At 41.7% G+C, this 15,176-nt stretch overlaps 1 protein-coding gene across 9 annotated transcripts in view; it reads right to left on the bottom strand.

Annotated features, from left to right (window-relative positions):
• The window catches only part of NAV2 (neuron navigator 2), a 391,388-nt gene that overhangs the window by 204,311 nt on the left and 171,901 nt on the right, over positions 1 to 15,176 (bottom strand). For 7 of the 9 annotated variants that reach the window (XM_039385979.1, XM_027732427.2, XM_027732428.2 and 4 more), the window contains exon 1: positions 6,146 to 6,591. The exons of the other annotated variants lie outside the window; for them this stretch is intronic. In XM_039385979.1, coding sequence (XP_039241913.1) covers positions 6,146 to 6,403 — 258 coding nt within the window. In that variant the 5' untranslated portion in view covers positions 6,404 to 6,591. Of the gene's footprint in view, positions 1 to 6,145; positions 6,592 to 15,176 lie in introns of those variants that run through there. 9 annotated transcript variants of the gene reach the window in all.

Here is a 15,176-nt window from a genome sequence, read left to right as displayed (position 1 = left end):
CAAAGGAGAAAGATAATCTAATATCAGGGGACTAGCTTGTAATTTTCTATAGCATTGCAGACCTTCTGACCTTGGGTAAGTTTCTTTGTGCCTCAGCCATCCATTTATAAAATAAGAACAATATCCCAACCTCTAAGGAGTGCTCTTAGGTTAAGTATATTAAAATTTGGAAGCCCCTTTGATATATGTGTGTGTGTGTAAATAAATAATATGTGTATATATAAAAATATTTATATATACCCTACTAGAAGAGATCAGAGAAATAACATAAATAAATAAACCAGAAGCAGGAAAAAAGGACATATTAAATGAGTGTTTCAAAAACACTACCATAGACCATAAAAACTTGACTGAATTCAACAGCAGCATTATTAGTTCAAGTAGAAATATCCTTGGAGATCCCATCTTGGGCAATTCTACAGTAAAGGTACTGAACTTGGGAAGGAACAGCACACAGTGAGCAAATGCTCTTTTATTCAAGAACTGTCACAATTAGACTGAAATCAGAGGGAAAAAAAAAATCTTCCATGTTCCAATGGAACTTTGAGTCCAAGTGACCCTTTGCATATTCTAAATGAAAACCCAATGATTAAAGAATCTTCTGAATTTATGGCACAATCTTATACCTTTTGTTCAAATGCAGGGCATTAGAAAGGGTAGCTCTTCATATGAAAAGACAGATCACTGAAAATCCCATCTTAATAATCATAATAAAACAACTTCGAAACTGTTTTCTATCTGGTAACATTTCATCTGGAGCAATCCCCCAACAATTTAATATTTACCAGTATGTATCTATAAATGCATCAAAACCACTGTAATCATAAATAGAAGAAGAATTTGGCTACTTAATAGCCTCAGATTGCATATGGTGTGTCAAAAAAAAAATCCATCAGAAAGGAAGTACAGCAAGGGCTTTTTTGTAGGAATGTACTTGGGTACTTAACTAGAATCATATAAACAAGATCATTAATACTAATTTCAAATTTCTTTTGTGCTTATATATATTTTGATAGCCTGAATCCATAGTTTTTCTTAGCCTCTCCCAACATTTCAGTGAAATTAATCCTTTGTTCACAAAGGATGTAATCTCATTTGATTTCTTTCAACATTGCAAAAAGCCATCTTTTCTGTTAAAGTTATCGGTGTGACTGACCACATTTCTCATAATTTCTTTTATAATTATCTCAGCAGCAGCAGCACCAGCGAGACCAAATTTCACACCACTGAGGCAGCTCACATGATGGCATTGAAACCAATCAATGTTCATCTGACTTTAAACTGGCTCCAGATAAAGATTTGCTTGATTCCTGTCCCTTCTCAAGATGGTTTGGTAGTCAAGCTGTGAAGCCCAGTATCACACACAAAAATGGCCAATGCATGTGAGAAAGGAAGGCACAATTTCTCTGCAATATGCCCTATTAATCTCTCTCTCTATGAAGCTTCACATTAGCAAGACAGTGACACGGAGGTATAAACGGTTTCTAGAGAAGTTAATTAAAATATAGAAAAGTAATTACTAATATCTGAACTATATGGCTTCATTTGGATTACTAATGGCATGGGAACAGGGGGATTGAGGCAGAGAAGGAAACCTTACAGCCAACAGATCTCAAGTCACATGTGGCTCATCAAACAGTTGATGTGAGCCTAAATTTGAAGTGTGGAAAAATACTGGAGGAACCCATTAATTAATCAGCTTGAGAGCAGCACACAGCTGACTGAAAAACTCCCTGAAATGTGTCAGCAGCATGTTGTCAACCTGGGAATGCCTATCCAGTAGATTGTTTTGCAGAGAGCTGGAATGGAGCTTCTCTGCCAATTCCATTCCACAGCCTTGTCATTACTTGGACTACAGAATGCGTAGTGGAGAAAAAAATAGGGACATTTTCAATCTCCATAGGTATTGCAAATGTTTTTGGAGCACACCCCAGATGTAGATGATCTTCACAAATTAGGAAAGAAGAACTAAATCACTAGAAGAAAAAGCTAGTGTAAGATTGGAAAATAGGGAGATCTAGAACACCCCAAACTTAGACTGCCCCAGATCTATGCTGCCCAACTCAACAAGATCTTCACAAATTGGGAAAGCAACATGAAGAAAAATCTAGCTGAGCAAGGGAGCTTTATTTCAGACAATGATACATAACCAAAGAGTTCAGTAGATAACACGAAGAGCTGTAAGAGTTCTAGAAATCCTGTAAAAGAACTAGGTTTGCTTAGTGTAGAGAAAGAGAAAAGTGAGAGAAAATGTAACACCCAGTGAGCACCTGTCTGCCATGTCCACCAGGAGAGGGGAACTCCCAGTTTTCAGCAAATGAATATTGCAAAGAAGTTTGCAAAGAAATAACAAGTCCTACCCCAACCCCTCCCTGCCAAACACTAAGCACAGTTACAGGTAATTGCTGAATAGACATACTTTAATATCAGGTTAAACAGTCTGTCAACTTAAAGTGTTTTAGTGGAAGGGTGGGATCAACCACTTAACAAGGGCCCAGTGCCTTTAGGGCTGCTTCAGGTACTGAAGATATGGTGATTACTTTTTAGGTCTTCCAGAGAAAGAAAATCAAGAAGCTCGAGAATACAACACAGCAGCAATAAACACTAATTAAATCCATGATCTCCTTCATTGGCATTCCCAATAACATGGCAACAGACTGCATTCCTGGAACGGCATCTTCCTTCTTGCATCTCCACGAACAATTACACCATGGCCACTGACTCCTAACTGGCAATGACTTCTGTCTTAAATAACTAATGCAAATTTAGTAGCCAAATACATTCGACTTTTTCAGAATCACTAATAAATACCAGTTTGTAGATGAGAGATCACTATCTTGGCCATCCACTTGACGGAAGTTTCTCTGGTAACAAAGTTAAATATTTCCAAAACAACGCTCTCTAAATATGGCTTCAATTTATTGGCGGTGTTTTCAAATTAGACAAAATAAGCACCAGTGCAACAGTCGGATAACATTGTGCACAACACAGGGATTTTAATATGGAAAAATTAATGGAGTGTGTATATCAGTAACAATAAAATAGGAATGATACTGCCATGATTCATTGACCTAAGATTTCCGACTAGCATTTACAATGGGCTTGACGCTAAAACCCTCAGACCTTTCTTTGGAAAGTGCCTCTGAAATATTCCAAAGAATGCTTTTTATAAATGGCACAGCATTTTAAATAACACATTGCCCATATATGGCCTTAAGGCACAAAACTTCTAGTTAGTATAAAATCCAGTTTACACATGTAAAACCGTATTAAGAGCAACAAAAAAATTAGCAAAGCATTTAGAAGTTTTCACTGATACCACATTTGTAAGTGGGACATCCTGATTTTTAGCAGTTTTTTAAAATTTGGTGCTTTAATAAATACCACCTGCAGTGCTCATGTTCTCTGAAGAATCAGGCTCGAGAAAGGTACTACCTGGCACCCAAAAAGCTCATGAAGTATGTAAGTGGCTTGAAACATGCTAAAACAGCATTAGAACATGGTCTAGTGTCCTTACATTCTGGTCAATGCACCAGACACAGCCTCTTCTCCAGAATAATCAGTCAACTAGCACAGGGAAAAGGGCAAACACAAAATCAAAGTGGAAATGTATATATATATATGTCACGATGGAAGGGGGAAATTCAATGGGATTAAAAGCAACTCCTCGCAATACTTCCAGAACCGAGAGAATTGATCCAAGTGACACAATCTTTCTCTAATTCTCCCTCCACTCACACAGGAGGATATCATGTCCTTCCCTGTGGGCTGAAAACTCCACATAGGGACCAAGATCTACAAAAGACAGGTGCCAAAACAATCGGCATTGTGGATCTAACCCCAAAATTCCACTGTAAGAATACAACTTCCCTCCCTCACAGGTGATGCCAGGTGCCTGCACAGTAAAATGGTGAGGGCCACATTGGTGCTTCAGATGAACTATGCAGAGAAGCAGGTGATCACCCTTAGAGGACATGTCTATGATTCTCAACACCTGGTACAGTGTTTAAGACTAACCCTTACCAAGCTTATTATCAGAAAACACTTCTATACCTGAATGCAACTGGAAGGCCTTCCAAGATAAAAATGCTTCTGCTGCTGACGTACCACCTGGCAGCTCTCCATCCATCTTGCTCCTCCTCCCTGGGGAAGGAGGAACAGTAGAAAAAGGAAAGAACAGTGCCCTTGACAAAACATACCTGGAAAAATCTCCTGTTCCAAATGACCACCTTGAATGGCAGAACCCTGCATGCTTATGTGGGCAGAAGGATCAAAGTTGGATCAATAAGAACAGCAAAAAATGACTGTCTTTATTCAAGATAATGGATAGTAAAACAAGTCTCGCTGGTTCACACCTTAAAAGGTGCTGGTCATCTGCTCAGACTGCTATCCAGAGAAGGTTACTGAGAAAGCAAAGCTTAAGAATTCTCCTGCTGCCGAAGTTATTAAAAAATGGAAAATAACCTGACATTTCTTTGGCCAAAATCACTCCCTGTTTAAATACAACAAATTAGCATAAAGACCCTTTCATCATCAGGATACAAAAAATGGGGTTTGTTCCACATTTGTAGAAAGGTTAAAACCACTATAGCATTGCCCCTACTGCTGTAACCAGCTCCCACTGGCAGGATCTCTCTGAGCATAATCTGTCACAAGATGAGAAACTATTTCTGAATAACAATCACTTTTGCAGGAATATAGATTTCTATGCAGAAACCGTGGCACGTCTAAGAGAAAAAGCAGCAGATAACGCAATTTTGCTGACGTTTCATAATCACAAGGACAGACTCTGGCACAAGTGAAAGGGAGCACTTGATTCTCCCGTAAGGGCAAGATGTGATGTGCAGGTGGTCTGTCTGCTGCCACCACCCTGCCACCAATGCTTGGCTGTCTCCTTCTCCTGCTCTCAGTCCCTCAGGAACTGCTACAGTCATATTTGTCTGGCCTGAGCAGCCCAATACGTCACCCTGTCTACCAGCAACGAAACTGCAGCACATCCTAAAATCAGGGCACGCGGTCAAACGCGCCCAATCAGTAGTCACATTTGTCTGAAGAGAATAGGGTTATGAGGACATAGCTTTCAAAATCTAGATGGTAGGGATGATCCATTATTCCTTGAGGAAGGAAAATAACAAGTAAGTTACCTGTTATCATTTCCCTACCCCAGTATAATGGTATCACCTTCCACTGGACTCAGATAGTGGTAGCAGCATCTTGTAAAGTATATAGCTGTTGCCAAAATATATCACGCTGCTATACAGTGATCTCTGTATAATGGTGATCAATTCTGCTTGCTGCAGCACACCATCTGCTTTGCTCCCACTGTAGTACACTCCACACACTGTATCTCACGCTGCTGCAGAGCACACCAGGGCGCAGGCAATCTGGAAAGCCATCCTGGAAATGTTACCATGAGACAAAAACTAAATGAGCTGAAGAACGTACATTTCTCCTCCCTATACAACAAGCAGCATATATAACGATACACAACTGATACAGATTAAAGGAAAATCAAAAAAATGTGTATTGATAATGTGTTGCATCTGTGATGTCATGCACGTATAGCATTATAACAGCAATTCCACTTGAGTGTTCATTTCCTACATAATCTGTTTCATTTAGCTGTACTGAATTACAGGTATATCGTAATTTAGCATGAAGCACTGCCTCCCATTCACTCCCCACACAACTACAAATACAAAATGTTCACACAACTAGTGCTCTGGTACAGTACCAAACACAAAATACATTAATAACAACCAGCAATCTTCCCCCAGCCCAGGCACACAACCCAGCCATCACACTTAGCACCTACATAAAGAACACAAAGAACACACCCCAAAAACAACATCTCTACAGTCTCCCTTCTGCAAATCCCCCCAGGTTCAAGCAAAGGTGACAGAGAAGGTAACAGGCAAAAAGCACATGCAGCCCCATCCCTGACAACCCCACCTCAGCTCCATCATGCTGACAAAATTACACATGCCACTATGTGGAATATAAAACATCCCACCACTTCAGACAGATGTTAGCACATACACACATCCCTTCTCACACTGCTATTTACCCCAGAAAACCTGCTGCACTCTTTCAACACAGAAATAAATTCTCACATACACCTCCCCAGCATTTGGTGCCTTCTAACCTGTGTGTCAAATCCATTTTCTACCAAGCTACTCTTCCTTGCTGGGAGTCCATCTCCTGCGTTTTCTTGTCCATTAGAAGATTTGAGAGGAATCTGGCTGGAATACAATGGCTTCGTCACCTCCACCTTGTTCCCAAACTTCAGGTAACAGGGCTGTGGGATGGTCCTGGCCGTTGGGACATGCAGGATTGGAGCAGCGCTGTGTATGGGTTTAGGTAGTCCCGATTTCATTTTGGAGGCTACCAGGATGGCTGGCATTTTCTCTTTCTGCTTTCCTAACACGTTTTCTGTCAGCAGCAGCAACGGCAGAGACAGCAGGCAGGGAGAGAGAAAAGGACACGTTGGGGAGGCTGCTCTACACTAAGGCAGGCTGGTTTACTGCAGAGATCTCCAAAACCAGCCTAGAATTTGAAATCAACAATAAAATCAACCGAAACCGAAACCAAAACCAAAAAAAAACCCAAAAAAAACCCCAAAAAAACCCCCAAAAAAACCCAAAACAAAAACCACAAAAACAAACAAAAAAACCCCAAAAACCAAAAAAAAAAAACAAAAAACCAAAAACAAAAACCAAAAACAAACCACACCACTTTCAGCCTAATATATCTCCCAGCTTTATGTCAGCCTTCCACCTGTTTCCTCTGTTTTTATTTTCAGTTCTTCACCACTGTCCTCTTTCCTATTTCTGCTATTTAACTTGCTCTGTCCTTTCTCTGTCCGACTCCTGTAATTTTCTTGCCTGGAAATGAGAGACTTTCACTCCATTATCTTGTCACTGCATCTTCAAAGTGAGGCAGCCTTTAGAACAGAAAAAAAAAAAGGAACCTGCTGCTGTATATGCTTCCCCTTCCGTACGCACTAGAGAGTGAGTGAGCAGGATTTCCAGCTTAAGATGTCTTTCTTCAGTCTTAGCCAAGAAGCAGATGTAGCTCAGTGTGTTAATGACTGATGCCCTTGGATACCAGCCTTAGAGAATCAAGCCTCTTAAGCCTAAATAGCTGTGAACAGGACAACGATGCTGTAACAGAAGGAGAAACGTCCACTGACAGCGATTTTAAATCAAAATATGTCAGTCGCCACAGAATTTCCCGGCTCCCCCAGTGCTGAGCATAAAAAGCTGGAGGGGGGGGGGGGGGGGGAATTAAAAATAAAAACGAACAGCTGGCAGAGGGAAGGGAAAGCAGCCGGCAGCTCATGTTCCCTCCCGCAGTGGAGCGGGCTCCCGCCCGGCGCTGCTCGGCGCATCCCGGGGGGGCCGGGACCAGCCGGGCGGGAGGCGGCGGCTGCCCGGCCCTGCCGGCACGGAGCGGGCAGGGCGGGCCCCGGATTGGTTCTGCCCGCTCCGAGTAGGAACAAAAAAATAAAAAAATAAAAATAAATCTCTCCCTCTCTCCGCAAGGGGAGGAGCGGCTTCGGCTCCCGCGGCGGGCAGGGAGACCCGCGGGGCGGTGGGGTCTGGAGGGATGCTCCGGCGGGCTGGAGGGATACTCCCGCGGCGAGCTGTGGACCCGTTTCTTTTCGAAATTAAAAAAAAAAAAAAAATTCAAATCAAAGCACCTGGAGGTGACTCATTGTTCGTGGCTGTTCGGGAAAACTCTCGCTGCCAGCATCAACAGGAATTTGAATAAACGCAATGAGTAATCCGGCCCTATTATAGCAACGCTTGGCTTTGGGGAGGCTTTCAGTGTCACAGGTTCCTCCTCATGCTGCTCTGTGGATGCCAGGATCCCCCATTCCTGCCCACCCTGACACATTTCAGAGCTGCACATATCCCTCTTCCTGCCCACACCTGAACCATCCTTGACAGCAGAGGATTATCAGCATGGAAATCATCAAGAGATGCCTTCAGACTGTATGGGGGCAGGGGGCTTAGCACCAGGATATACAGTGCCACAGTGCCCACTTTTCAGGTAGCCTGTAAGGGCAGGATAAGGTTTTGACTTACCTCACTACAAGAAAGACGTTGAGGAGTGGGAGCGTGTCCAGAGAAGAGAATGGAGCTGGGGAAGGGGGCTGGAACAAAAATGTGATGAGGAGCAGCTGAGGGAGTTGGGGGGGCTCAGCCTGGAGAAAAGAAGGCTCGGGGGGGACGACCTTCTCACTCTCTACAAATCCCTGAAAGGAGACCGTAGCCAGGTGGGGGTTGGTCTCTTCTCCCAAGTGACAAGCGATAGGATGAGAGGAAATGGCCTCAAGTTGTGCCAGGGGAGGTTTAGATTGGATATTAGGAAAATTTCTTCACTGAAAGGATTGTCAGGCATTGGAACTGTGTACCCAAGGAAGTGTTAAAAAACATGTGGATGTGGCACTTGGGGCCTTGGTGCAGTGGTAACATGGCAGCGCTGGGGTAACAGTTGGACTCGATGATCTTGGAGGTATTTTCCAACCTTAGCGATTCTGTGATTATATTCAGGGAGGGGAGGGTGTCTCAGAATAATATTCTCAAAACCAGTGTGAGACACAGAAGAGAAAGGTGCATTTAAATCACTTCCTCATCACAGCCCCAAACAGGGGTACTTCCTTCATCTCCTTATTATCACCTCATCCACTGCCTGAATACTGAACCCTAAACCACTGCCTGGGTGGCAAGGACAAGAACAATCCCAGCAAGGAGAGAGAATCATAGAGTGGTTTGGGTTGGAAGGGACCTGAAAGGTCATCTGGTTCCAACCCTCCTGCCATGGGCAGGGACACCTTCCACTAGACCAGGTTGCTCCAAGCCCCGTACAACCTGGCCTTGAGCACTTCCAGGGATTGGGCATCCAGAGAAGCCATGAACCTACCCTTGAAATATCTGAAATACACAGTGGGTGAGCATCCAACCCACAGAGCTGCTGAGCAGGACAGAGGAGGCCCCCACTGCCCTGCCCCAACCAGGCTGCAAGCAGTGCTCAGGGAAGGAAGGCCCAGTCACGCTCAGTGACTCATTTTGAGGGGAGCTGGGACACCTATTTGACTTTTTTAGGAAGTTTTAAATGTGCAAACCCCAGGTTTTTCTATCTGAGACTCTTTCAGATAGAAAAATTAGGCATTTCTAGATTGTATAGTAGGCGCTTCCAGGATTAGGCAGCAGGACTAGGACAGCATTTTAGGAAATGGAATGAGATGAGACCTGCATGCTGGATCCTTCTGCAGATGTCATCTTAAATAATTACCCAAGGTTATATAGTGAATAAGTGGCAAAACTGAAAATTAAAGTCAGAAATTGTGCTCTACTCCTTATAAAGTACAATTCTTCCACAACTTCACAATATAAAGTGTAATTCAAGTTCCCACCATACACATAAAGCTCACATATTGAGTTTTGGTTGTTGCTGGCATTTTGCAGCACATCTGCTCTCACATGTACCAATTCTCTAGGCTGTTTTGTAGTAACTAGAAAATTACAATTTTTTTTTGTAGCTGTTTTTATAAGCAACTGCTTTCGCCCCGGTCTCTTTATCCACTAATCTCAGATTGGAAACTGCACATCCCTGTTCATCCACATCACTGAGATCCCACTGAGACAAATCTTCTAGTGTTCTGTCATAGCCACCCACAATGGCAGCTTAAACACAACTATGTAGAAAATTTCAAAACCCTACAACTCGATAAAGAATGTAAAATTTACCATCTGAAAGGACTGGTAGTCATGGGAGCAGAAATGTGTCAGTGCTCCATCCTTCAGTGCTGAGAACTCAGCCCTGCTAGCTGAGAGAAGGTTGGGCTGAAATATGAAGAACTTGAAAAAGATCCAAGTCTGAAAACAAGGCTAATTTTAGGTCTGTAGTATAATATAGTAAAGTTTAAAAGCAATTAGAAGATCTAATTGACAGCTTTATGCTCTGTTCTTCACTTGCATGTTTTATGAGGTTCAGGCCACCAATCCCTGATGGACACAATTTGCCAATTTTTTGTTGTTCTGTTTTCATCTTGGAAAACTGGCTGGGTTACAGGATACCAAAACAGCCACAAAGTTCATTTGACCAAAAGGAAAGGATTCCTTTTATTGCTCCTTTAACAATTATGGAATTTGATCCTTTGATGATGGTGAATTGAATATTCCACAGTTCCTTCAGACACTTAAGAGAGTCTTACTGATTTCTCAGTCCTGTCTTCTCGACTGAAGATGGTGTCTTCTGAACTCAGTCTATGCTCCTGACAGTTATTTTGCCAAATCAATAAAATGGACACATTCTTTACCAAAGCTTAGTGTAAATTCTTGATAGCACATTTGAAGAGTGACCTAAAATTACTGCTTCACTGACGGATTCCGTAAAAACCAGCTATTTAAGAGAAAAGTTTACATTTAATAATCCTTTGTCATCTAATATCTGGGGGTTTTTTTTAATGTTACACAAATTTTGCTTTATATATCTAAACAGCACAGCAAAATGGCACTGAAATGCAAGCTACTGTATCCAGTGGCAGTGGTGTCATACTATGAGGTCATAAATTACATGACATTACAGCCTTTATCTTGCCACTGGCTGCCGCATGAGAGGAGCCCCGAAGAAAAGATACAAGGACTCCCTGAAACAACATCTCAGCCTTGGCCATATTGATCACCATAACTGGTCTACTCTGGCCTCAAATCGGGAGGCCTGGAGACACACCATCTATAACGCTGCTGTTTCCTTTGAGAAAGCACGCAGGATCACTCTCGAGGAGAAAAGACAACGCAGAAAGAATCGTGTCTTGCAGAATATACCACCTAAGGAGTCTTTCTGCTGTGCCTTTTGCAACCGGACGTGTCTATCTCGTATTGGCCTTATTAGCCACCAGGGTGCTTGCAACAAATGTGGATAGAGCCTTTCCCAAATCTTCGTTCGTGAAGGCTAGTCATGATGATGATGATGATGACAGCCTTTATCTGCAAAGATGGGCAACATCAATTCCAGTCTATCTTTGGAAGTGACTAGTTTGTGGTTGGTTTGGGGTTTTTTGGTTTTTTGTTTGTTGGGTTTTTTTAAATAAATTGATTTTATCTGTCTTTAAGTCTAGGATTTTAAAAAGAAACTACTTCTCTGGGACAGTCAATAGGATCTGGGAACCTGCCTTTCTTATCTGTTTTGAAAAGCCCAACCAGTTTTCCTTCCCCCTGTTTTGAATCACACAAATTTTTGTGTCTAAGCTAGGAGCAAGCAATCTTAAAAAGCAGGCAAATTATCTAAACAAAAAGCAAGAGCTTCATTCCTTCCTGCCACAAATGTCAGATTAGCCACTAACTAGAGGAAATTCCCTTGCAGTTTTAAGTCCGATGAGTATCTTTGCCTGAATAACCACAGCATCCCCCCTTATCTGCCTGTAGACCAGCCAGCATCCACCCACTCCACACATGGGGGATTTATAGAAGTGAAAATGCTATAAACAAGCACTTCACTTTCCTGTTAGGAAAGAAAAACCAACCCACAATGAAACCATAACAAACCGTAGTGAGTTGGCTTATACAACTGATTCTGAAGCTCAGAAGGTATCATTGCTCCGGATTCAGGCTGTGGCTACTTAGCAGGACACAGTGTCAACTCAAGTGCCAAGACTCTGGTGTTGAGAACCAGCTTAATACTCTCAAAATTTTAGTGAGCAGACTCATGTGAACTGAAGAACTTAACATATCAGTGGAAACTATTTGAATACTCTGTAGTTCAAGAGCTTGCAGGCAAGTCAGCACACTGCCCAAAACAAAGCCCGTAAACAGAACAAAAGCCCAGGGTTGACTGCTCTTGAACAGATGATCTTTATCAATGAGATGAATGTTTCTGGAACAGTAACACTATTGAAGCTGCCTCCACGGCTCATACACTATCAATTAACAACTGAAGAGGGTCTCTAGACCCAAGTGGAAAGAAAATGCCTGTATGGATTGCATGCGGATATTGCAAGTAAAATTAAAAGCTTGATGAAATGTAGCAAAGGATCAGAGAATCAGGCCTTCCTTTCAACTTGAGGTTAATATTCACCTTCAGTGAAGCCAAATGTTACATTAGTGTAAGTGGAAAAACTATGTAGAATTATGCTATCAATTAGAATACCTCATTAGCTGCTTTGGTGATTCAGAACTGCTGATGGAACTAAACGTATGGCTTGAAAATACCTTGCTCAATGTTATCCCCAGCTTTTAGGCTTTAAGGATGTATCTGAAATCTCCCAGAAAATCGTTTCAAGCTGATGTGAATATTCCTAAAATGTCACCAACCATGTAGTGTCAAAATCAGAGAGTTTAACTGTACTCACAAAACCCTTCTCAGCAATCTTTACTACTGCCAGGCAGCCAGCTGTCCTATAGACTGTGGGCATGTTCAGCTTTGGCAGAACTCCATCAACTTAAGTGAAGTTATGACAGGAATAAATATGGATCTATTTTTGGTCCCGCAGGCATTTTGCACATTCACATCCATCTTTTGTCCCTAATCAGTATTGAATATGGAAAAGCCTGATCCCATCTACAGATTTACATTACCACCCTATGAAAGAACCCATAAAGGTATAAAGGGGTAAAAGGTGTAAAACCCCTAATTTTTTGTTGTGTTCCCTCAAGGGGAACAGTAGAGATTAGAAAGAAGAATGTGGATAGAAGTATTATATAATTTGGCATCCTTTCATCACAGCAATTATAATCTGTACATGTGAGTTCTTTATACAGAGCAGGGAGAAGAGGAGGAAACCTTGGTTCTGTTCCCAGTTCTTTTGACAGAAATCTTGCCTGCATTACATTAATTCTGATTTAAAATCTCTTTTGTAATCCCCTAACATGTCTCTAATTCACACTCATTTTAATGGGTTTAATTCCACCTCATTTTATAACAGTGTCAAATTTTTGCAAATATACAAGCTGAGTTCCACCTGAACAAGAACACTCGTTACACTCCTTTTCTGAAAATACACAGAAAATGTCACTAGCCACACTAGTGCTACGGGCAGATGCTACTGCACGGTGACAGAAAACAGCACCATTTTAAATGAGCATCTTTTGAACAATGCTCACGTTCAATCCCGTTTCTGTCCCAGAACTCTTCATGGTTTTGTAATGCAAGCATGTAGCAATGCTTCACTCAAAAGCTTCATACATTTCTATTTTCATAGCAAATGCACACACACAGCTTTGAATTCATTATGTTTCCATTGCTTTTGGATCTGTAGCCATATCAGTTTCTCAGAATCTAATACAAAGTGGGCTCAGGTGTCTGGAGACACATACTGACAGGGATTCTGTGATGGGCCTTGAAAAGGTCCATGTCTCTGACTATGCATGTAGAGTTCATTCCTCAGACTTACAATCATCAGGAACAGGACTGGAAGGGCTGAGGAATGCAAGAGCTTATTCCAGTTAATACTTTCTGTGGTATTGTAAGATTTAGAGGCTTACTGTTTTTCTGTACAATACTCACAGCAGTGACCATTGTGTAAAACAAATACACATGAATAATCTTTATGACCCTAACAGAGTAGCTCTGTCATGCCAATCTACAGCTCACCTCGACTTACATAACTCTTAATGTCTCTAACTGCAAGAATAGACATCATCTTACCATGCCATTAACAGTACCTGGAATAAATATTTCAATACCATTTTGAAAAGATACTTGCAAATCACGTCTTCCTGACAGAGATGTGCATCTGGGTATTCTTAATCTATTTGTGTGTCCTTTGTTTCCACAAGGTTAATAGTACTGGCTCTTACATTATTTTATGCCTGATTTGACATTGCCTATGGCTTTGTGTATTTGGAAAAACAAAGAAAACATCTGTGCCTATGAGAATATCACAGAAGGAAGGTGATGATGATGATACAAACACCACAAACTACTCCTGACTTTAAGAACCATCAGGTTAAGACGAAATATAAAGAAGAGGACCTAAAAAAATGCTCTCTTCCCTGTGCTGCTATTCTCCCTACCTTCTCAAGAAGTGGCATGGAAAAAATAACCACCACTTGCAAGATGACAATCTCACATCATCAGGTAGTCACCTTCTGTAACCTTGCTGTCCCTTACTGGCACATTCCACATACATCTGCTCTGTCATCTGGAAGAGTTGTCAGAGTCTAAAGGTAGAAACCATCTGAGAAGCAGATCAGAAAAGACTGTTTTTCACAGCCTTTTTACAACTGGATCTGCTTAAGCATTCCAGCCCAGCCTCAGCTGCCATCAAGCTCTCCCACATCAGCAGTTCTGAACAAACACAAATTGGCCAGATTATCATTAAGCAACTTCAGCTATTTTGTAGACTAAGTGGTAAGAAGCAGATTTTTACCTGCTCTAAATTAATGTAGTTTCTCTACAGCCAACATCAGAATTTGACTTCCAAATTGGAAATATTTATCAAAATCTTCTTTACATAATGATTCCAATCCTATCTTATACTCACATTATCTCCATTCCCATCAGTACCATTTCCTATCAATTTGTATTAAAAAAAATCCTCTTGTGCACTGAGCCTGTGCATCCAGTTCAGCTGGTGCTGCACAGTGCAGTTCTAGAGCCATGGAAGAAGTGACTGTGGTGCTCATCAACTGCCAGCTGATATCAGGGAGCGATAAATACCATCCTACACTCGCAGGCTTTGTCAAGGACACTTCACAACCCAAGCTTGCAGGCAGCCACTCTTTCCCAAAAGGGAGCATTTCCACAGGGCAACCATTCAGGAGCAGTTCTCTCCCCAAAGTCACCTGCAATGCACCATATAATGTCATCATTATCAATTGTAATATTAGAAAGACCAGCTATTTCTGAACATGTTACCAGAAAAAAATAATATACAAACCTAGATTGTTCACAATGATATAAAAGGAAATACAGGAAGTGCTTAACACACAATGCCCTGACAGGAATGTTGCTTACCTCCACAGCTCCTTTACAGACAGCTTTGTCCCGACCTTGATGTTTAGGGAAAATAAAAGCCCATCCTTAGAAGCTAAAGTTTGGGGTATATTAATGGTCCTGAAATTCTTAAGTCAAAAATTTCAGCAACACTTCTTCAGATTTACACAGACATAAGTCAACCACCAGCCCAACAGCTGTGACCATTTTTGAGAGTCAACAGCCCAAAAATC

Source organism: Pipra filicauda, unplaced genomic scaffold (genome assembly GCF_003945595.2).
Source record: "Pipra filicauda isolate LSUMZ 115617 unplaced genomic scaffold, ASM394559v2 scaffold45_size4122338_pilon, whole genome shotgun sequence".
Taxonomy (NCBI): Eukaryota; Metazoa; Chordata; class Aves; order Passeriformes; family Pipridae; genus Pipra; species Pipra filicauda.
This window is presented reverse-complemented; position numbering and strand designations above follow the sequence as displayed.